At 44.7% G+C, this 22,140-nt stretch overlaps 1 protein-coding gene and 1 non-coding gene across 4 annotated transcripts; one reads left to right on the top strand and one right to left on the bottom strand.

The window, feature by feature from the left end:
- Positions 1-2,011: 2,011 nt before the first annotated feature.
- dnajb5 (DnaJ heat shock protein family (Hsp40) member B5) lies at positions 2,012-18,935 on the bottom strand. Of its 3 annotated transcripts, none has more exons than XM_062542923.1 (4): positions 18,869-18,935; positions 14,838-15,093; positions 10,756-11,456; positions 2,012-4,523 (listed from the first exon to the last, which is right to left on the bottom strand). In XM_062542923.1, exons 2-4 carry the CDS (start codon positions 15,046-15,048, stop codon positions 4,290-4,292), a joined length of 1,146 nt encoding a protein of 381 aa, XP_062398907.1. In that variant the 5' UTR covers positions 15,049-15,093; positions 18,869-18,935; the 3' UTR covers positions 2,012-4,289. The 3 variants fall into 3 exon arrangements, with proteins under 3 accessions (XP_062398907.1, XP_062398906.1, XP_062398905.1); XM_062542922.1 differs by lacking the exon at positions 18,869-18,935 and adding an exon at positions 17,514-17,569; XM_062542921.1 differs by lacking the exon at positions 18,869-18,935 and adding an exon at positions 17,350-17,471.
- Positions 18,145-18,216, top strand: trnad-guc (transfer RNA aspartic acid (anticodon GUC)). The gene has a single exon. It is a non-coding gene; the product is annotated as a tRNA-Asp (tRNA).
- Positions 18,936-22,140: the final 3,205 nt, after the last annotated feature.

The following is a 22,140-nucleotide window of genomic DNA, read 5'->3' as shown; positions in this document are numbered from 1 at the left end:
TGAGTTCAGGCTGTCACAGCTCACAGGTTTCAAAATGCAGACATGACAGGAGGAGCTGGATCACTTCACACCTCAACCAGCCTACAGTGCCCTCATGACTCTTATCAGTAATTAGGCTCATTCTGAAGTGGCCGAGGAAGGACGCCCCAGTGGAAAAAGAACAGGGTTAGATCAGAACACCAAAGCCCACTGTATACAAACAATTATTTTTATGCAGACCCTATCTACATATAAAGAGTTAAAGAAAATCCCGCTAAACCCGTTCAAACCCCACTAAATACCACTCTCTTCCTGGTCTAAAATATTGATTTGTGGGCAAAACCCTAAAGGAGCCTGATACAAAATGCTCATTTAAAAGAGGGTTTTGCTTCTGAACCCTTCATATCTATCTATAGTGTGTGTGTGTGTGTGTGTGTGTGTGTGTGTGTGTGTGTGTGTGTGTGTACAGTAATCATGCACACACACACACACACACACACACACACACACACACGCACACACACACACACACACACGCACACACACATACAGGATATGTGGATATACAGTATATAACTACCTATTTAGCTATTCATAGCTATACATACTGTATAATAGATGAAGTTGTCAGTATGAGGTCCCAGCAGGTCTTACTCACACTTCCAGTGGTGGGGTAATTTCCATGGGCATCATGAGACTGGCAGGTGTTGTGGTCACAAGAGGGCAATCATGCTCACAGCCAGGAGCACAGAGGAGTTACCTCACGTGCACAGTGACTCTGCAGAAACAGACTCTGGGACACAGACGGGTTAAATGCGTGCAGGATTTTATGTCACATTCACGTCTATTGTCTTGTTGCTGGACACGGTTAACCAGAATTTGAATAGAACTAAGTTGAGCAGGTTGCACCACATGTTTTTGTTACGGATCAGAAACCATTAAATGACGCTGAAACACAGAGTGGACAGAAACAGTAGTGGAAAAAAGAACATTAGTAGTGGAAAGTGTGGCCCAGTGCAGAGGCATGTGAGAGCCATGATGGAGCGCAGCCAGATGGGGCCGGTTTAGCAATTTATCAGCAACTTTTTGTGTTGACACCACTACTGTACTGTAGGTCTCCCAGTAGAGAGCCTGCAGAATATTCTAGAACTCACCAGCAGACCACGGCAGAGGGTATTAGACTGCAAACTGTTCTTCACAACAACTAACGATCAAATCACAACTCTGAGCCCCTCGAACCCCCCCCCCCCCCCCCCCAACACACACACACACACACACACACTCCCCTAATTACAGCAGCTGTGTGGCTTTGGAATCCAGCCGATGCCAGCTTAATATCCCAGCCCACTCCCACTGGGGGCGATGACATCACACGTGCCATTCACACTTGGAGCCGAGAGCCGAGTCTGAGCTCCAGAGGACTGAGCATTAGACCCTGGGGATCTGAGGGGGCAGTGGAGGGTGTGTGTACTGTATGTGTGTGTGTGTGTGTGTGTGCGTATGTGTGTGTGTGTGTGTGTGTGTGGCGGGGGGGGGGGGGGGGGGGGGGGGGGGGGGTGCTCTAGAGGTAATAACTTTTCCACTTCTTCCACTTGCAAAGGTGTCTACACATTTGGCCTTAGCATTCTGGCAGAATTTTCACATTCTAATTCCACAACCATTACAGTAACTAAGCAAATGGTAAAATACACAATTTTGTCATAGTTTAGCTTCCATTCTGTAAGCGAAGGCACACTGAGCATGTGCGTCATGTTCTGGGAGGAGAGAAACATTAGTTTAGAATGGCCACAGCATCCTACAAATCCATCTTTTGTCTTATCAATGACCTCTGGCATCATATGATTAGATATGTAGAAAAGGCAGGTTAATTGTGAGTTAATTTCACTGGAATAGACTTCAATGGACCACTAAAATGGACACCCAAACAGACTCCTGATCTGCATCCATCTTTCCATGCCATGCACACAGTGAAACAGATACAGTAAATGGTCTCCCTTGGAAATCAATGTCAACAGATAATTATACCAAAATATTCAACATTTTTGGTTTATTTCATTTCACTGTAAAATGCTTTACCAAACACTGAGGGGTACATACACACTGTGACTATTGAACGTTGTAAGATTTCCAATGACATTCATTCATTCTCATTATACCACAAACGAAACTGCATTCAGAGAGGGGTCCCCAAACACATCCACGTGTTGCTTCTGTCTCATCACACTGTTCACCGTTATATCCTTCACGATCACATAAACTCACCCATGAAATTACACCTTCCAGGTCAGACATGGGTGAAAGACATACAAAGTTCTGATCAAAGTTTCTTCCATTCCGCTTGGGAACTTTCCGTGTTCTGCCACTGTCACTGTAAGCATGCTATTTGGGCATCCAGGCCTCCAGATCTCTTTAGTGTCTCTTCGTCCATGATGTCTTCTTGGGGAAATAAGGTTTAAAAATCCATTTAAATGTGGGAAAGAGTAATGTTGGCATATTTTACCAGGTTCATCCAAACAGTGATGGAGACTTGAGTCACCAAATATGTCCACTTGCACGCCCCCTCCGACATCTGTCCCAAAGTCTGCATTTGAGACAGAACACTAACCACACTACTGCTTAAATAATTACACATGGACTTGCACCCAAAGTCACTGCCTCAAAACAAATGAAGCAGCAAGGGTCCACCCAAATGCAGACTACCAGTGACATACTATTCCTTTCTTTTTGCAACAGTCTTCACATACTGCTCCAGAGCAGCCTTTGAAATCCTGTGGCTCAACTGCAGTGTTAACAGCAAGACTTGACCAGTTCATGGTATAAAGACGTATACTAGTATACTAGTATAAAGAAGTCCTGAAAATGTTCTTCAAACATCTGAAACTTCAATTTCAGGTAAAAACTTAGCAAATTCAGATAAAACTTGTTTAAACTTGTTTTAATACAAACACCATTTCACAGCTCCTTTTTAAAAAAAAATGAAAACAAAAGTTTGTAGAAATGACAAGCACCAGTTTGTGGTGTGAAGCAAATAAAACCCCTGCAAGTAAGCCTACTTTTAACAAAGCAATCAGCAGTATTAGGCTAAAGTTCTAGGTGTGCGCATTGAAGGTTGTGTCGTGTTTATAAGGTAAGCTCCTGCTGAGCACCCTGTCATTTGCTGAATTTGACTCTCACCCAACAAATCATGATTCATATCATTCAATAGGTTAGTGAAACACTCAATTATTTGATGACCAGGGAGCCAACAGCAACAACCTGCCAGCTGTCTGGTCAGAAATTCATGGAGTGTTTCCGGAATGCTCAATGACAGCGTGTTCAGTGTTACCATGGTTTGAGTCCAAACTGAGAGTATGTCATATGTTGCCGGTCAACAAAAGCCCATCTGACAGATTGAGGCCAGGGGCTGTTGACATTCATGTATGTAAAAGATTAGATTGTGATACTATAGCTATTTTATATATTGTAAGTGTTTTTCAATCACCTCGCACCATGGTTTTCTGCTTTAATTATTGTGTGATTGACATGGTACCCAGCACTTGTGTCAGAGGAATGCTGGTTTCAGCCAAGTTAAGGCACTCACCCAGTGTGAGATGTGATTTGTACATGTATGCACCCCAAGGTTAAGGCAGTATGCCACAAAAAAGCACCTTGTTTTATTTGGGCTCTGAGAATTCGTCAAGTAACCACCTAATGCAGCTGGTGTGTCCTGATTGCCTGTGCTGTGACTGCAAATGAACTGTAGCTTTGTCACAAAATGCGCTTTATTGAGGGCTGGAGTAAGAAAATAAATTGGCTGAGATAAGAACGTAGTCATAATAAACAAGAACTGGTAATGATTTTCATGACTGGGAACAAAATGAAGATCACTCAATAGCCAAAGGCAGAGTCAGCTCCAAAAAAGGAGCCCACTCCTGCTCACAGGCTTCTTCTGAGTAAATCCATGATTGTAAACATAACATCCAACTAGCTTTTGAAATGAGGTTGCCTTCCAACCAACTGAAGTCAAATAAGAAAAAGCATAAATAAAAAAGGGGTATCCTTACAAAATGTCCCGGATTAAAAAAAAGTAAGCCAGCATCTACCCATCTCTATTTGCTTACCAACAGCGCTTGTGGGGGAAAAAAGTGGGGGAAAAAAAACTGAGGTTCCTCTTGGCAAATTCTTTCACTCTCTCCATTTTCGTCTTCAAATTATATATTACCATCTGTGTAAAGATAGCCATTATGTTTATGAAAGTGTAGGTTTGTGTGTATTTTTAAAAAAAAAAACAAAGCAGATGAGACAAACATAAGTTCCCAATGCAGTCCCGTCTAAGACTGGGGCAGGTGCTGTTTGATGATTTCCCGAGACTGTGGGGGTATCCTGTCCGGGAAGCGCACCTGGAACTCCACGACCAGGTCCCCACGCTGGGCCGGGTTCTTGGGGTAGGGCAGGCCTTCGCCCCGCAGTCTCTTGGCCGTGCCCGGCTTGATGACGTCGTTGCAGGCCAGCGGGATGACCCGGTTGTCGAGGGTGGGAATGTTCACGGTGCAGCCACACAGAGCCTGCAGGGAGGGGGATTGGGGGGGGGGGGGGGGGAGAGTGGGAGCACAGTTGTTCAGTGCTGGACGTTGGGGATTTTCCAACATACTACTCGTACATGGAATGAAAACACTGGGGGAGTACATGGACTGTGACCAAAGCTTTTTAAGTAGGGTCTTTACGACTGATCTTGTTATTACCACAAGAAGTTTGCAATGACGTCATAACTTCCAAAACGAATCAACTTAATTGACAAATAGTTACACATTTCTTTTTACAAATGTTTCACGAGAACATTTCATGAGTTTATTTCATGAATACATTTGACTTGTTTCTAACACCACAATCTAACTCCATTTCCAAGGATATTAATCATTTCTCAATTCTGGCTACTAGTGACTGTTCTTTCTTGAGCGTTACTGACATGAGTGTAGTCTACATGTGAATGTTCAAGCACATGTGGAAGCCTGGAAGATATAGAGTAGACCTTTTCACTTCACCATGTCTGCAACATGTGTGTGTATGTGTAAGGGGTGCATGTGTGTATGTGTGTGTCTATGCTGAAGGAAGGTGGTCGAGTGCAGAGAAAGCTAATTTTAGCAGGTGGTCTCATTACACAGAGCTGATGAAGTAACAGCCGAATCAGCTGAGGTCGTAAATAGCTGTCAGGTTTATCAGGCGGCCTCGGCTTGAGCCAAGCTCAGTGAGGATGATGTGCCGTTACAGAGGCGGCTATCTGAGGCCTAAGGCCTGGAAACTAGAGGCTGATCCTTTGTTCTTTAACCACAACATCCTGTGACAGACGCGACATTCATCTTTAAAAAAAAAAAAGCAAAACTGATCTTCAGATGGTGTCATATCAGGTTTTGAAAAGTAGGCAGCACAGCTTTTAATCCGAAAAGCTCAGTTCATGGAGGGAAAAAAAATAAATAAAAAGCAGAATCCAACTACCTACTTCTACCTTTGATGCCTTGAAGCTTATGAGAGAGCTCTTAAAGCGTGCTGTTAGTGCAAGACATCAATGCAGCTCGACAGTCGAGCCCGGCTAGGCAATTGCCCCAGCTGATTGGTGGAGAAGTGCTTCACGGCTATCTGATGACTTCACTCTTGCATCCCATCTATCCCCTCGTGCCCCTGGCAGAGTGGAAAGAAGGCTAATTCATGGAAAGTGGACGGAGCTGAAAGCTCCAGCCCTTCTCCTCGGATGACCTTATCTGCCACACAGGGCCAATGAGCCGAGTGTTCCCGGGCATCGTCAACTAGCCGGGGAAACTGGGTCCGCGCCACTGACTATATACTGTAGTCAGCCACACGCACAGCCATGGACACAGTGGCGTGGTGCTCCGTCTTACAGTTAGACTGAAACCACGAGGAGGAGACAACAATCACTTGAGGATTTCATTTTTATTTACATTTTTTCTTTTTAAATAAAGGCTTGTTGAAGTTGGCGTTATGGTGCACTCAGCCAACGAGAGAGAAGGGACGGCAAGGAAGGGAGGGGACATTTGGCCTTAACGGCGCAATAACCTTTGGGTCATTAGCACTCGCTTAACGAACAGACGAAGCGTTTTAATTAAAAAATGAGGACGGCCCTGACGGTGATGTTGCTGCACCGACCAGACAGCAGAGATTTGACAGGAGACGGAGGAGAGCTGGCAGGGCTCCAGAAAGAGCTTAATTGGCAAAGATGACTTGACATTTGCTGGGGTGGGTCGGCTGCTTATGAGCGAATCTGGCACACTTGAGAGTCCGGTGCAATAAAGTTGGGGCCCATTATTGCCCCTGCTATATTGCGATTTTTAAGAGGCCTCGTCTGATTTAACTGTCGACATCCTTTACAAGAACAGATAAACAACATTATTATAAAAGACATAAAAGTCCGGGGGGAAACTGCAGAGCGCCAGGAACAAAAGCAAATTGGTGTACACAACTGTAGTCGGAAGGTGGGGCTAATCATATCACATGCTGTACAGGGAATCTCAAAAGACAGCAGGATCTGAGAGCAGAACATAAAAAGTATGTCTCCTAAGGGTCTCTGATCTCAGGATCTTCCTGTAATTACAGGCAGGAGCTCCTTGGACCTGACCTGGGGCTTTGTCCACAATGCCAGTTGGTTCTGTGGAAATTCACAATATGCAAGCACGGCAGCAAAGCTCAAAAATGCTTATCACCAGCTTGCCAGGTTGTGTGATCTCAACTCTGTTCTAAGTGAGATGCAGGATGGCAAGTGCATACGTGACTCTCATGTGTCTTTTTTATTCAATGACTGACTCCGGGGCATGAAAGAGAGGGTTTTGACAGTACAAGAGAAATCGGGAGTATAATACATGGGACTCAATGATGAGAGCAACAAATCCTGGCCACCTTATCGCTCATCCATGGAATGCTTCAGAGCAGAAAAACACAGTAACAATCCAATAGTTCTGAAGAAGAGCTACAGTATCAAATCTTGATGAACTACATATGGAGCAACAGTGAAAGCATGCATGTACACATGACGTTCAAAATATCTAAATGTGGAAGTTTAAGACTCGCCCTGACATTTTTGGTGGTAAAGGATACAGAATGCCTCTTTTTCAGCACTCTCAGAAAGCTTTCATGACTGAATTAAAGTTGAAATAGCGAATGTGAATCCATTTGTGTGAGTGTTTTCACATGTGAAACACTTTTGCGTTACCCAAGGGGTGCAGAGTACGACAAAAATATTCCCTTCACAGGGAACAATATTCAGGTTTCAACTTTCGCTCAGCGGATGGGAGCCCTGCATCTCAAGTGAACAGAAAAGCACAGGCTGACAGACTGCTCGCGTTTACACATACTCGGAAATACACATCAGCATTCAGCAGCCAAACAGTTGGTTTGCCGCATGACGGTTCCAGGAGGTGGCTCATTTCTTTGGATCTCATTTTCTATGGCTATACTCCACACACTCTCCGAGTCACACACCACTGATACGGGCACTATTTGTGGCGATGATGCCAGTTGGTGGTGGGTGTCTGATCCCTGGTGTCTTTCTGGGTCATGAAACAAAAAAGATGCTAGGACAGCAGGTCCTTAAAATGTTGGTCAGCGCTTTTATTTAAACGTGTTTTTGTTTTTGAAGAATGGCGAAGGAGAAAGGAGGGCAAAACAGAGACAGAGGAAACCAACCGGCCATCTGGAAGGTTGCGAATGTCATGCCGTGTCATGCAGCGACAGACGATCTCGGCTGGCATGAAATTTCGGCTGGCTAAAATTACGCGTATGCTCCCGGGCTGCTAATTGGCAGGCGGAAGCCACGGACGCGCATCCGGAGACACACGCTGGCACAAACAAAGCCGTGCAGCAACGCGCAAAAAAAACCAAGCGGTCCTCTCCACCTTCCGAGTTTCCTCTTCCCATGATTTCTGGTGAGCTCGCTAATGAGAGTCATTTTTTTCTCCCTCCTTCTGTCATCCCCCCCCCCCCCCCCTCTCTTTCAGTCTGAGCTCAGCGCAGTCTTGCAGCAGAGCAGAGCGGAGCGGAGCGGAGGAGAGCAGGGTGGTGGAGGAGAGGAGGTTGCACAGCGTGCCGAGGAGGCAGCACAGCACAGCACGCGGCGCTGGCGGAGCCCTGTAGGTCGCTCCTGCAGAAAGCAGCGCTGCGGGGAGGCTCTGCAGCAGCAGCAGCACAGCAGCTCTCTGCTGAGTCACATCAAAGGCTACTGCCTAACCCAGTTAACACACAGACACACACACACACACACACACACACACACACACACACACACACACATACACACACACACACACACACACACACACACACACACACACGCATGCACACGCACGCACGCACGCACACACACACACACACACACACACACGCATGCACACGCACACACACACACACACACACACACACACGGATATTCAAGGGACTGAATTTCAAAGGAGGCATACAGTGAAAAAGAATAAATGCCACATTTTTTATTTTTTTGCTCAATGTTACATACTGCATCACTGTGACATTTGAGGGTAGAGGTACTCCAGATAAGAAGTCCTGTAGATAAGCCCATCTCTATGTCCACATAAACAGTATAATAGTATGATCGATGTAGTGTAACAGTAATTGCCATATCTCTTACTGTTAACTAATGCACTGGTGTGATTACACATTCTACAAGTCTATGCAAGACCTGAAATAGCAGCCAATTCAAAACTAAAGGGTTCAAGGTAACCCGGTGGCAAACATCAAAGTGCTGGTCAGTCTACTAATGACCATGCTATGCTCCAAAAATGGGTCATACCTCTGAATTATTTTTTAATTAACTGTGCCTGATTATGTTACTTGGGAGTAAAGATGAAGGATCTTTCCATACGCGCTCCATTTCAGGTGACGATCTTGGCTGTTGCCACCCTACTACAACAATTTCCACCCGCGGCCGTCCCCACTTGCTGGCCTTGCCTTTCTCGGAGACGACGGTCTCCACGAGCAGCCACGGGTGACACTGGGGCACGAGATTCCTGTGGACTCACACCACGGTGGCAGAGGGTAAATCGGTGCTGCCTGCCACAAGGCCCATCGGCCCCGAGTGCTCATGGGAAGAGCCAGCGGCTGGTCACCACAGCAGATGGATGAGGACCCAGGGAAGGGGGCTATGGCCATAGATCCTCCGCTTTAACCCTCTCTGCTATAGCCAGGCAGGGAGGAGAGGAGGAGCATGTGGGCCTCTGACTGGGATGAGGGCCCCTTCTGGTTTTGGGTGGGCCTCACGAATAGCAATGCATTGTTCATTGCTGCACTGCACTGCATCTCTCTCTCTCTCTCTCTCTCTCTCTCTCTCTCTCTCTCTCTTTCTCTCTCTTCATCCCTCCCTCCCTTCCTGCAGTGCTTGAAGGGTTGACTCAGGGTCTGAACAGTACATTACCCCTGACGAGGCAGTCTGGGCCTGGACAGACAGACCTGAGCTGAGAAGTTGCTGAGGAGCAGAAAGGAAAGCAACTTTCCACTTACCTGAGGCTGTCACTCAGACTACAGAGTTTATGAGTCTGTGTCTCTCTTTATCAAGCGAGCTAGCTAGGGGTATTTTTAGCTTCCCCTGGGTAACTTTAAATTAAAAAGGATTCTAGCGCGCTAGATGCTAATGCACAAAATCATTTTTTAATACCTTGGCAAATCATTGGTATCAGTTACATCTATTTTTACACTGACTTGCAATTTTACAAGAACACATGGGCACACATGTGTCTTTTGAATAGCTGACAACCTTACATCAAAGGTTTTATTGATTTTATTAAAAAGTTGTGTTGTGTTGTGTTCACAATCTTCTGTTGGGTTTATTGTACAAAAAAGGACTAAAGTCTTAGTGAACCCTCTCCGCAAGCTCTCTTTGACAAATTCTGAGAAAGATCATTTGTGCTAGTCAAGGTGATTCCTCAGAACTTGTCACATTCGAGATGTGTTAGAATGAAGTTACTCTCACAACAAACAACAACAATACTGTCTGCGGGGGACGTCGGTCTGAGAGGCCCCTCCCCATCCCGGTGGTCAGCGAGGTCGGCGAGCTATTTTGGCCACAATCAGGACAGGACCAAAACAGACCTTGGAAGTTTACCCCAAGTAAATTGACACAAAGGCCAAACAAGGCTCTAGAGATGTGATAATAATAAACACCAGTGTAATGTGTGTCTGGACCAAATCTATTCCAAGGATCAGACAGTCCAATCTGACCAACCGTAGACACCAAGGGAAATGGGTGTCCAAGGATAGGCAACTGACTACAAAAACTATCCTGTGCAAATCTACAGTATACATCTAGGCCTATATTCTAACACTCTATAGTCTACAATGGAATTGCAATACAGTATATATACAACTGTATCTACTTTATCATCCTATCATTTTATATGTTCCTGTTTCTACCAAAATATTTCCTTCAAGATAGTCGCTATTTACACTAATTATCCCACTACTGTATAACAAGCTCTCTCAGCTCTTCGGCTCTAGGCTGACACAGAGAGCTGTCCGAAAATAGAATCTTGGCAAGCGAAAAAACACAAACAAAGCAAATGATGCCCAATATGGCCAGGAGATGCATGAGCAGCTAAAGTGAATGAATGAATCATTACTGACTAATTAACACATACGGTGCAGAATGGCGAAAAAAAAAACTGCTGCATCTGCATCTGCATCTGCAACAGCGCAACCCCTGAGAGAGTCTTCTTAAGGTGTCTTAGTAAGTTAGTAAGTAAGTAAGTAAGTAAGTCATTTTTATTTGTATTTTATTTGTCTTACCTCCTTCAGGCTGATCTTGGCTGAGTAGATGATGTTGGAGCCGTCGCGTTTGAAGTGCGGGTGGCCCTTGTCCTTGAGCACGAAGGCGATGTCGGCGGGGATGTTCTCGGGCGTCTCGTCGCCCTCCTTGGGGAAGGTGATCTTGGTGCCCTCCTTCCAGCCGCGCTTGATGACGATGTTGAGGATCTTGTCCTCGGTGCGCATGCTGCGTCCGTCCGCGTTGAGGCGCCGCCGCGTGATGCGCATGCGCTTGGTGCAGCCGTGGAAGATCTCCTCCAGCGACACGCGCAGCTCGTGCACCACCGGCGGGTCCTGCATGCGCCGCCGGCCGCGGAGGGGCTCGGCCCGCTGCGACCTCCGACCCCCGCCGCTGCTGCCGCCCCCCACGCCCCCGCTGCCGCTGTGATGGTGGAAGCCGTTGAGCCCGTTGAAGGCGCCGAAGCTGCTGCCGAAGTGGCCCCAGGGCCCGAAGGGGTCGTCGTCGCCGTCCATGTCGATGTCGTTGTCGTGGTGGTGGTCACTGCCGCCGCCGCCGAAGCCATTGGACGTGTGGTTGCGCGTGCGGCCCGAGCCGAAGAAGATGTCGAAGGGGTTGGAGCCGCCGAAGAAGGAAGCGAAGGTGGCGTGCGGGTCGCCGTGGAAGGTGTAGTGGTAGGTGCTGCCTGAGTTGCCCGTCGAGCCGCCACCGCCTGTCTTCAGACCTGCAGCGAGACGAGAAATCAGGGTTAGTCAGCCCACCCACGCATACAGTGCCTGAGAAAAATACTGCCAGGGGACCCGTGTGGAGACAGATAACAGCTGACTGGAGTTCCTGCTTTACAGCAGGGATGATTTTTAGCAGAATTCATCATTTTGTGACTGAGATTTTGAAAATATAATTGATATATTGTCAAATAACCTCACTCTACTGTAGAAACCATAGTTTGGGTCAATTGGAAAAAAAATCTGAAGGTGTTCTGAGGTCTAGCTCTAGTTAGGATTAAAATCTAGAACGCTACTCTTCCGAGGGAATGGTCAGACCTGCTTTCAGGTCCTTTGTCTCCCAGTCACTGTCAACAATCCTACCAATTGATCTGCGAAAATTCCCCTGCAATCACTGCAGTGTCAAAATCATCAACAGTGGTAGAAGGAGACGGGCCTTATTGAGAACACATCCGGCTTAATGGAAACTGGGGCGCGGGCGGGAGGGTAGCGCACAGGAGATTGGGGGGGGGGGGGGGGGGTCGCCTCTGCTATGCCTCAGAGCTCTGTTGAGGGCTGATAAGACTTAAACCCAAGGCTGACTGATCCCGATTTAATATACAGAGCCAGAGCACGGGATCGCTGGACATATAGAAAACTTTCTCTCATCTATATTCACTGTGATGGCAGCAGCAGCAGCTGCTCACCGTATAGCAGGTCAACGTTTCGTGGACTCACTTCTGTTATTTACAGCGGTGCCAACCTCCTAAAGACACCCTGTCGTCTCCACAGAGGGGGATGACACATCTTGGGGGGCAGTGCCCTCGGCGGGCCTAATGAGCAACGGCTACTCAAAGGGACAGAGTGGGTGAAGAGGCGAGGGGGGGTGGGGGGGGGACAGGAGTCCTGACATCCTCCTCCCCGCACCATCTGTGCAGCCATGGGGACCCGAGCATGGTGCAGTGCCTCTCTGCCAGCCTCTCCTCCCCTATCCTCCACGCACTCTCCTCTCTTCTCCACTCTCTGCTGGTATTTGCACTCTCCCAAGCCCCCCCCCCCCCGGACCACTCGTGAGGATCACAGCCAGCTGTGACCAGACGTGCAGCTCGGCCATCTCCAATATCCACCTGAAGTATCGCACAGCAGTGCCACGCAAATGAACTTGACATTATGACAAAGGTTCCAAATGAGTGATAAGTGGTTGTGTGTTTTATCATATGCTTTTATCCAAAGAGATATGAGGAATATGAAAGAATATTAGGGATAGATATGAAGAAGTGCAAATTCAATGACCACCAATACTGATGCACTATCTGTGCTTTGTAAGGACTCCCAAACAGCGTTTCTTTGCCACGGGGCACGCTAACCTTAGTCATGTCCTAAGTCAGTAGTCATTGATTTTTATCCAATCACAGTGATGCATGACTCATCGCTCGGGCTTCGTTGCTTCGGTAGAAATAGAAGAGAGTATAGAGCAGACATTTCAATCCCCAGAAACGCTTTGTCAAGCCTGAAGCACACAGGAGGAAGGATATCAAACTGATTATCAGAGCTCCAGAGATGTCGGCCTCGATATCACTCCACTACAGAACTCTTTCACTCCAGGTTTAAGATGCACACAATCAGTGATGGTATGCACAGCATATGAGTCCGGCGGAACTGTGTGGCCTATGACTAGATGTTCTGTAGTAGAGGCATATGTGTTCTCTATGACAATGGCACATAAACGTTATGCCGTCTTTCATCACATTAGGTGAGGCTTGTGTGGCTGCCCACGCTTTTCATCTCCGGGTGTCAGACGCACCACGAGGACTGCCAAGTGCCTCCTCTTTGTATTTTGGTTCTGATGGGAAAAAAGTGAAAAATCACACGACTGAGTGGAGTGGAACTCGCTGGGGCTCTCCTACACAAACACAGCCTACCTCAACGGCTATTAATACACCCGAAAGCCAAGCCTGTGTGTAGTGGTCCGTCCGTTTGGAAAATGCACGTCGGAAAGAATACGCATGTCGGATCTACGAGAAGAGCCAGACAGCGTCATCCTGTAAAGCGGGATGAGGTTAGAAGTCTAAAAATGAGCCCCTGTTTAAGGACTTGTGTCTGTTTAATGTAAGCCGTGAGGCCAGCCATCTGACTGATTCAACACACTCCACCACTGAATGGTCAATGTATCACAGTCTGGAGAGGTAAAAGTACAGAGATAATTTGCTCATCCTCAGAGGCTTACGGCAAGTACAGCAAAACATGAGTAATACCAAACGTCGTGTAAGGTTTGCTGCTGTCACATGGTAGGCTAGCATAGACGCTGTACAGCCGTGTGATTAAAAATGCATTACAGCCAGTGCTTTGCAAAGGCTTTGAACATGAGCATCCTCGGGCTGTACAGATATACAAGACGTAGCTGGTCGTTAAAATAGTATGTAGGTCATAGTGAAATAATAGAGTCTTATGTTGGCCAAGAATAGGCCCTGTCATATGTTATTGGGAAAAATGATTTGCAGCATTCTTTCGACAGACACCTTGGTGTTTTCCCCTCCTCCTCTATGATATATTTCCCCTCAGTTATGTGTCCTTAAAACACCTCAGCCAAGCTCTTTCCAGTCAGGCCCCCCTGCGACATGCTCGACACCCACTGGCTGCCGTTGACTTAAAGCAACTTTGCTGGGGCCAAAGCATCAACTCGCTTTTCAAAAATCGATGGCATAAAACGACGGGCTCCTTAAGGAAGGTGCAAATCAAAGGCAGGTTCCCTTGCTGCGAGACCGAAAGCATCCGTCTTAGTGTGCTTCCAACTGAAATGCTGGGTTTTCCAGCTGTGCACCGACTAAAGATAGACAAACGGGGTTGGCCCAAAGCCCAGCGGTGAGCCATTGGCATGAGCTGGCTGCTGGAATATCGTGTCTCTTTGTCTTCCTCCGACTACCCCCACCACCACCATCTTGTTTTTTTCTTGTGTTTTTTTGTTTTTTCTTTGACGAAGCCACACATGCAAAATTACACCGTGACAGCATGGCCTGAGCACTTGCCAATATTTGAGTTCAGCATTCAAATTAAATCAGCTTGGAAAATATGACTTTATATGGGGAGAAAAAAACAAAGCTCTCTTTTTGGAGTTAAAGAGCACTCTACATTCTCGCCGGAATGGTTTTGTCCTCTGGTACCCAGTTTTATGCCCCAAAGCTATTTGAACAGTAAAGGACCCTAGACCCTAGACTCTTTCTTTTATGCCTAAAACTACTTGAAGAGTAGAGGACCCTAGACCCTAGAATCTTTCTTTTATGCCACAAAGCTATTTGAAGAGTTGAGGACCCTAGAATCCTTATTGTCTTCTTTTCATCCACATTACAAGCCTTTATTCAATAGAAAATTAAAAATGTGAAAGACCAGAGTGGCTTACTCACCATCCTCTCCATACTGGTCATAGATGACCCTCTTCTTGGGGTCACTCAGCACCTCGTATGCTTCTGCTATTTCCTTGAACTTCTCCTCTGCGTTGGGGTCCTTGTTTTTGTCTGGGTGAAACTTGAGGGCCATCTTCCTATAGGCCTTTTTGATCTCATCCTCGTTGGCCCCAGACTGGATGCCTAGGGTCTTGTAGTAGTCCTTCCCCATGGCTTTGATGGACAGACAGCCAACGTCTGGAAGCACCCTTGCTTGCTGATAAATGTAACATGGCAACAGGTTAAGATGACTCACAGAGATATACACAGCGACACACAAGATGCGAGTGAGAAAATATAACATGAAAAAATGAAATGAACAAGAATCAGGATCATCTCATAACGAATAATGACTTAATGATCACATGAATTGTTTCAATGCTAAATGCTGACAATACAGGTTTTATATCATTCTGTATGTATGTAATAAACCAACATAAATGTATCTGGCTAATGATACTCTGCATTGTGATGCTTCACCTTGACAGTACAAGGAGCACCAAAACCAGTAAAACTACCAAGGGAATTTACAAGCAAATGAGCCATGATCAATTACTCCTTGAGCAATACTGTCTTGTGAAATGTATCTGCAGATAATTCATAGTTTCATTCAAAATGTTGAGGTTTCAATCCTGTATCATTCAAGCCCCTCTGACCCTTTGACACTAAGGAGGCTCTACTTCTACTCTACCGACCCAATCTCAAAGTGCAGAAGTGACTTTAAAGGGATTGTTCCACAGGAGACAGATGTAATGGTACTGTAATTGGTGTAGGGCCAATTAAGAAACAAGTAAGCTCATATCCCTCAGTTACTATCAAGTCAGAGATGTTGTCAACATGGATTTAAATGAAGAAACATGCTAAATAAATAAATAATAAATAAATAAATGTTTGAGATGTGGGGCATACATGCAATTACATTTTATGTGGACTGAACAGGCAAAAATAAAACAGTCATTAGTTACTTATATGGTCAAGTTAATCAACTTAAACAAAGCATGCCATCAAAGAATCAAACGTATGACCTTGGTATAGCCCCCCCCCCCCCCCCCCCCCCGCCCAACATGATAATTCCAGCCTATAGGCCTATGGTTTACATCTCTTTCCCTGGCCATCGTTTTGACATGACTGCCTAATTCTTCCAATCGACCACAGGGAAGCTAAACATGTCCTGCTTCTCAAACTAACAGAATCCCATTTGCTTAGATCATTCTTAATTCTATAATTTGGTCCCACTGCCCACCTTCTATTTGCGCTAAATGGGACCTCCCTTGGGTACCTAAGTGCCATCCTAATCTGATGCTTATATGCCCTCTATAATGTGCCAGCTAACTTTGCCCGGCCATACGTATTTATAAAAAATTAGCCCAACATGAATTCTGTACACAGTTGGGAACAACTACGTGTGTCCATTGATTTTCCACTTGCTTTCGAATGGTTTTTGTCAAGAGGAGAGTTGCAGTCGCGTGCATTTAGAAGGAGCATCCTTTACCTGCTCACCAAATGGTTTCAAAGGGAAAGGCAGGGGGTTTAGGAAGTGGCATTAGAGCTGAGTTCAACACCTATCAGCTAGGCAATCCAGCAGATATTTAGGCTAACCGCATCACCGTGGTTCGGAGATTTAAGACAACAAAACATCTGCTTCGCTATACCCCGTGTCCGTGAAAATGCTGTGCACATACTGTTCTTTTGTGGTTGAGGAAAATCCCAATTGCCTCTCTCTACATCTGGCATCATCTAAATGCCTCATTCAAATAAATACCAAATAGACACAACGCAAAACGAGATCATTAAGGCAACAGAGAAAGATGGAAGACGATAAATAGTCGACTACTCACCCGTACCGTCAGCAGATAATGCGCTCGGTATTCCGCATCAGACCAGAGATTCCCACACAGACACACACACTCTGGCTGCACACACCTTCAAGTCTAACACGGTTGCCTATTCCTACAGCCATCCTCCGCTTAATCAATGATGTCACGAAGTCGACAAGCCATCACAAAAACTGAATAGCCGGTGACAGTCCCGCTAATGGTGAGACTGACGTCAGAGAAACCGGCAAAATGATCCCGTAGCCTACCAGTTTCTTTAATCGAAATGCAGCCTGACTCCAACTACCATCCAACACTGAACAATAAGAGCCCAGACTATTAAATAATGTAATCAACTAAAACTGAACTGTAACGAGGGCAGGCTGTTTGATTCGCATTTCTACAAGTGAGTGTCAAACACCAATGATTTGCTATGCTCACAATAGTCGCGCACTGTCACTTGACAGCAAGTTCTGATGCCTTGCCGAGCAGAACAGCCTACAAGTTACCAGATAACTTTGCTGTATGCCACAAAGCAAATCAGGAAATGATACAACTCAAAATGACTTGATTCATGCCAAAATGAAAACAAAATGAGAGAACTTAGGCTACACATCGATCATGGAGTGAGGAATTTTGATTTAAATGTTCAGTCTTACCCCGATCCAGCTGTCATAGCAGTGTATGACACGGAACTTACATTTAAAATCCTTTTGTTTTAAACCAAGTTGAGTCAAAATCAAAACCATTTTCTCAGTTAGTAAGAGGTTATACCCTAAACTTCTATCAAACAAACGTTTATTGGAAAAGCCCGGGACCTTACCGTATCCAAGAATCGCTTAGCTGACTACCGCTTGCAATTTGCCTGACATCCAACTCCATTCGGAAAGCCACGCCTGCCCTGGTCTGGAGTGAAACCCCTGGTAACGCCTCTTGATCACTGGGAATACCCTATCTCAATTACAAGTTACAATGTTAATAGACTATGCTGCTACATTGTATGCATTTAATTATTGGATTACTTCCTGAGATTCCAGAAATATGCACCCCTGCAGAAATAATTCACACATAAATACCATGTAGACTAGAGAAAGCTGGAGAATGCAAAATGTCCGGATTAAAAAGATCTACGATGGAGGAGGAAATTCCCAAGGAATCTCGATAGAAAGAAGACAACATTTGTTACATATAATTGATTAGGTTCAGAGCCGTTCTTCAACGCGTGTGTTCAGCCTATGAAAGACCATTGTGATTAAAATCAAATGGGTTCTATAACAATAACATATAACTAATCTGCCTACTAGATAATTACAATACAATGACCTGTCTAATAATTACGAATTCATGCAACATAAAAAATGGTGCGAAAAGGTTACGTTCCTTTTTGCATAGCAGCCGACGACAATAACAACTAAAGGGTTAAAAAGGAAGTTCCACTTCTTAACACTACCGTGTCCTCGTTAGTATAGTGGTGAGTATCCCCGCCTGTCACGCGGGAGACCGGGGTTCGATTCCCCGACGGGGAGGCTGGAAAATTTTTGATATATAAATCTTATTTGTTACCTTTACCTGACTGTTTTGTCACTCAAACCTGTTACTTTCTCTTGTATTCTGCAAAACCAATCAGAAGCTCCAATTTTGCTGACGTAGGCTATTTCCCTGACGTGAAGCACTTGAGCATGAGGAGAAGGCTAGGCTAATTTATTTTACCACACACTGGCTGGCACTCTAGCCTAAAGTTGGTACACCCAAACTTGTGTACTTTGACTACCCAAAAGCGACATTGCACTGTTGCTAAATAGTATAACTTAAATTCACACAAGGACGATTTAAGCTAATGAATGTTAACTTGCAGAAATACATTTATGTGCATGCATGCTACGCAGCCAAAAAGCAACCGCAGTTAGCCTATAATATTGATTTAGTTACACATTTTAACTTGAATAGTTCGTGTAACTGTTGCAAAGGAACGTAATCACAGTAAACATTAAACTTTATACACATTAACCAACTAAGATAATAAACACACATTAGCTTAGCCACTGCACCGATGACGATGCCCTTAGTGAGGCAAGCAAGTGAGGCAAGCAACTAATTCGACAGAACAAGTTTAGATAAAATCAATACCTAGTTGTGTCCGTTTTACAGCAAAAACGGAAAACAAATGCAAAACGTTACCCTTTTCCAATCAAATTGGTTCTTGCTTCTGTTTCCACAAATTCGTGAAACCACCTCCACTGCAGGAAGATTTTAGCATAGAAATCTAGACGCCCCTATAGCGGCAGCAAATGTGGGTCTGGCTCGTCAGGCTAGGAAGATTTACCATCAATAGGCTAATTGGACCAAATTCAGTGCAGGCTATCATGGGGAAATACCCAAAAAGGAACTGTAGGTTATGCCAGTGGTTCTCAAACTTTTCACACTCTATGGCCAGCATTAAATACAGGGTAGGCCAATCTAATATTTCATTGTACATACTGTTTTTTTTTTTTCAAGAAAGATAAAAAGTAGTTTCAATTAAAAAAAAAATCATTATAGCCTATATTTTATATAATTTGACTTGTGAAAACAGGTTTCAGTATTGAGTAGTGCAGGTTTGAAGGACTTGTTTGCAGAATATGAAGCAAATGCAATAGTTTGGACTAGACCACTGCACTTTACTGTGGAAATGCAATATTTTGGACATGAAATTGTATTGCATTACACCCAACTTCAAAAAGAAAATGTATAGGCCTACAGTTATTTTTTTGCAAGGGAATATGGTAGACAATACACTGGCTAGATTGTGAAGAGACCTCAAAGGTCATCATAGTATTGATTCAATTGTATTGTTTTTCATTCTATTTTATTCCCTTTTCATTGGATACAGTCATATAGGCTTTTCAGTGGATTCAGTCAGTGGATTCAGTGGCCTGGCCTCCCAAATTGAGAATGTATTCTCTCCTGCCTACCTTCTACTATTAACCAATGCATATTTGGTACTGGGTGAGAGGAGGTTATTTAACTTCTAAATCTTTGGTATTACTATTTGACACTGTCATTAACATTGGTCATTTGGATGTTGGTTGTCATCTCAAGTGAAATCACCCACAATAGACCTAAACAACAAATCTTTGGTACTTCACCTGGCCAAAGCCTGCAACTCATGGAGTTAACGAGAACAGTATAGAAAATAATTCATATTGAGAAACGGCTCTGTGTGTGTGCTGACATTATGGAATAATGTAGTGAAAACATTCTTTTGAGATTAGTGTATGAGTTTGACTCATCTTAGAGTCTGAAGACTAAGGCAAAGGGAGCAGAAAAGTGGGGTTATGGAAGGAAAAAAGGATAGAGAATGATCGATAGAGAGAAAGAGAGAGAGAGAGATTGTACAGCCGTTCAGGTTAATGACCCTTCATTTCATTTGCCTCCCTCAACACCCACTGAGCTTCCTCTTCACTCGAGGAATTGTGATAGCCTCTGCTGGAGGGCCATGTTTTCTCTCACAGCCTCCCCCCCCTCTCTCTCTCGGCCTCTCTGTCTCTCTCTCTCTCTCTCTCTCTCTCTCTCTCTCTCTCTGTGTATCCCTGAGAATATATATACATGAGATGCTGTAGCCCTCCAGGGTATCTCACCCTCTCCTGTGATCCCTGCAATCTCCCCTCTCACAGGTTTTAAAATCAGACATACACACTCCTGGCACCATTCACTTCCCTGGTTGCATAATCTCCTATGTTTTTTCCCTCCCCTTTATATTTTTTTCCTCACCTCTGCTCTTAGACTAGTACTGTAAGTCCATTAACTGGTTGAATGGCAGTGAGCAAAAACTGAAAATAGAATGTGATAGATAGATTCAAGAAATTTGATACAGGTCTGCCGATGAGGAACTACCTGAAGAACATTTCACCCGGTATTTTTTCCTCTGTCATTTCTGACAGAGGGGATTCCAAGGGTCTTTTTTGCAGTTGCGCACTAATGTGTGTGTATGGGTTTCATCCTGATTATGCTACATTTCTACGTGATAAGAATTACAGTAATGAAGTGAAGAGTTTGGTTCCAAAAGCTATCCATTTTAAAAATTGTTAATCGCCTAATGATAACAATATACCCGATTACAGTTTGGAAACAAAATGTAAACAAATGATTCATGAAAAATCATTAAAATGGAGTATACCATTTTGGAACCAAACTATTCAAGTGTAGGTTGACATCGTCGTGCAATGTGTTTACTTAAAAAAAAAAAAAATGGTGCAGTAAATTACCCGTCATCTGAGCGCTTTGGAAATGAAGACTCCAATACATCCTGTGAGTCTTTTTGTGGCCATAATAGTTTAAAATCTGAGAAGTAATTTGTTCAATGCAGATGATGAAGATATAATAGTATTCAACACAAATAATTGTGTTGAAATGGAAATGGACCAATTTCAGCTCTATAGACATACAGTATGTCCATACAAAACATCTGTACTCCTGTCTGCATAAGTTGAGGATGTAATCCTAGATTGGATGTGTTACAATCATGAAGACAGTCAGAGAGATAACCATTACTGGTATATAGGCCATTTGTCCCCATGCAGCCCAGCAAAAGCTGCAATGTAGATCCAGATCCTGCTGACTGAAGACAGGGGTGAGATACAATGTGGAGTTGATAACAACTTAATTATCAGAGAATACAGTTACAAAAAGGTCTCTGATTTGATCTTGCCAGGACACTCCATATGGCCTCTCAAAAAAGACAAACTCTCTTCCTCTCTCTCTCTCTCTCTCTCTCTCTCTCTCACTCTCTCTCACACACTGTATCTCTCTCTCTCTCTCTCTCTCTCTCTCTCTCTCTCTCTCTGACAGTCATCCTTGTTTACCACAGGTCAGAAAATCAGCGCTGGACTGCTGACAAGGCGCGAGGCCGTATCATACGGTCACACCGACATCGAGATTTTCTGTTAGCAGTCACAGAGGCCTTCACATGAATCACCCTTCCCTTAGATGAGGGTGGCTGTGAGGTGTAAATGAGAGAGCGGGTGACTAATAGGACGGATGCCCACAGCACCCTCTCAAAGGACGAGGTGGGAGTCAGAGAACTGATGTGGCAGTGGGAATGTCACCTGCATCAACGTCACATGCTGAATTAATGGAGAGTGGGTGCGTGAATGGACCATGACATTATGGACTTCACATAGGGGTAAGCTTCAGTCACACCCTCAAACACCATGTCACAACAAACAAGAATTGATGCAGGGACAAGTCAAATATAAATTCTATTCTCCATTTGGGTACAGAGTCTATTTTTTTCTTGGGCAGAAAAGTTTTACTTAAATAATGGCACCCCATGAGGAGGAGAGATTTAGGCTCAATCCCAATATCTAACCCCTTCCCCTTAGTGCAGTGGAAAATACAAAACAAAAATATCCTTCTTCTTTCTTTACTGGGCAGCTCTCCTCTGTGTTGTTCTCTAGGCTGTAAAAGGTATA

This window comes from Sardina pilchardus, chromosome 8, assembly GCF_963854185.1.
Source record: "Sardina pilchardus chromosome 8, fSarPil1.1, whole genome shotgun sequence".
Lineage (NCBI taxonomy): Eukaryota > Metazoa > Chordata > Actinopteri > Clupeiformes > Clupeidae > Sardina > Sardina pilchardus.
This window is presented reverse-complemented; position numbering and strand designations above follow the sequence as displayed.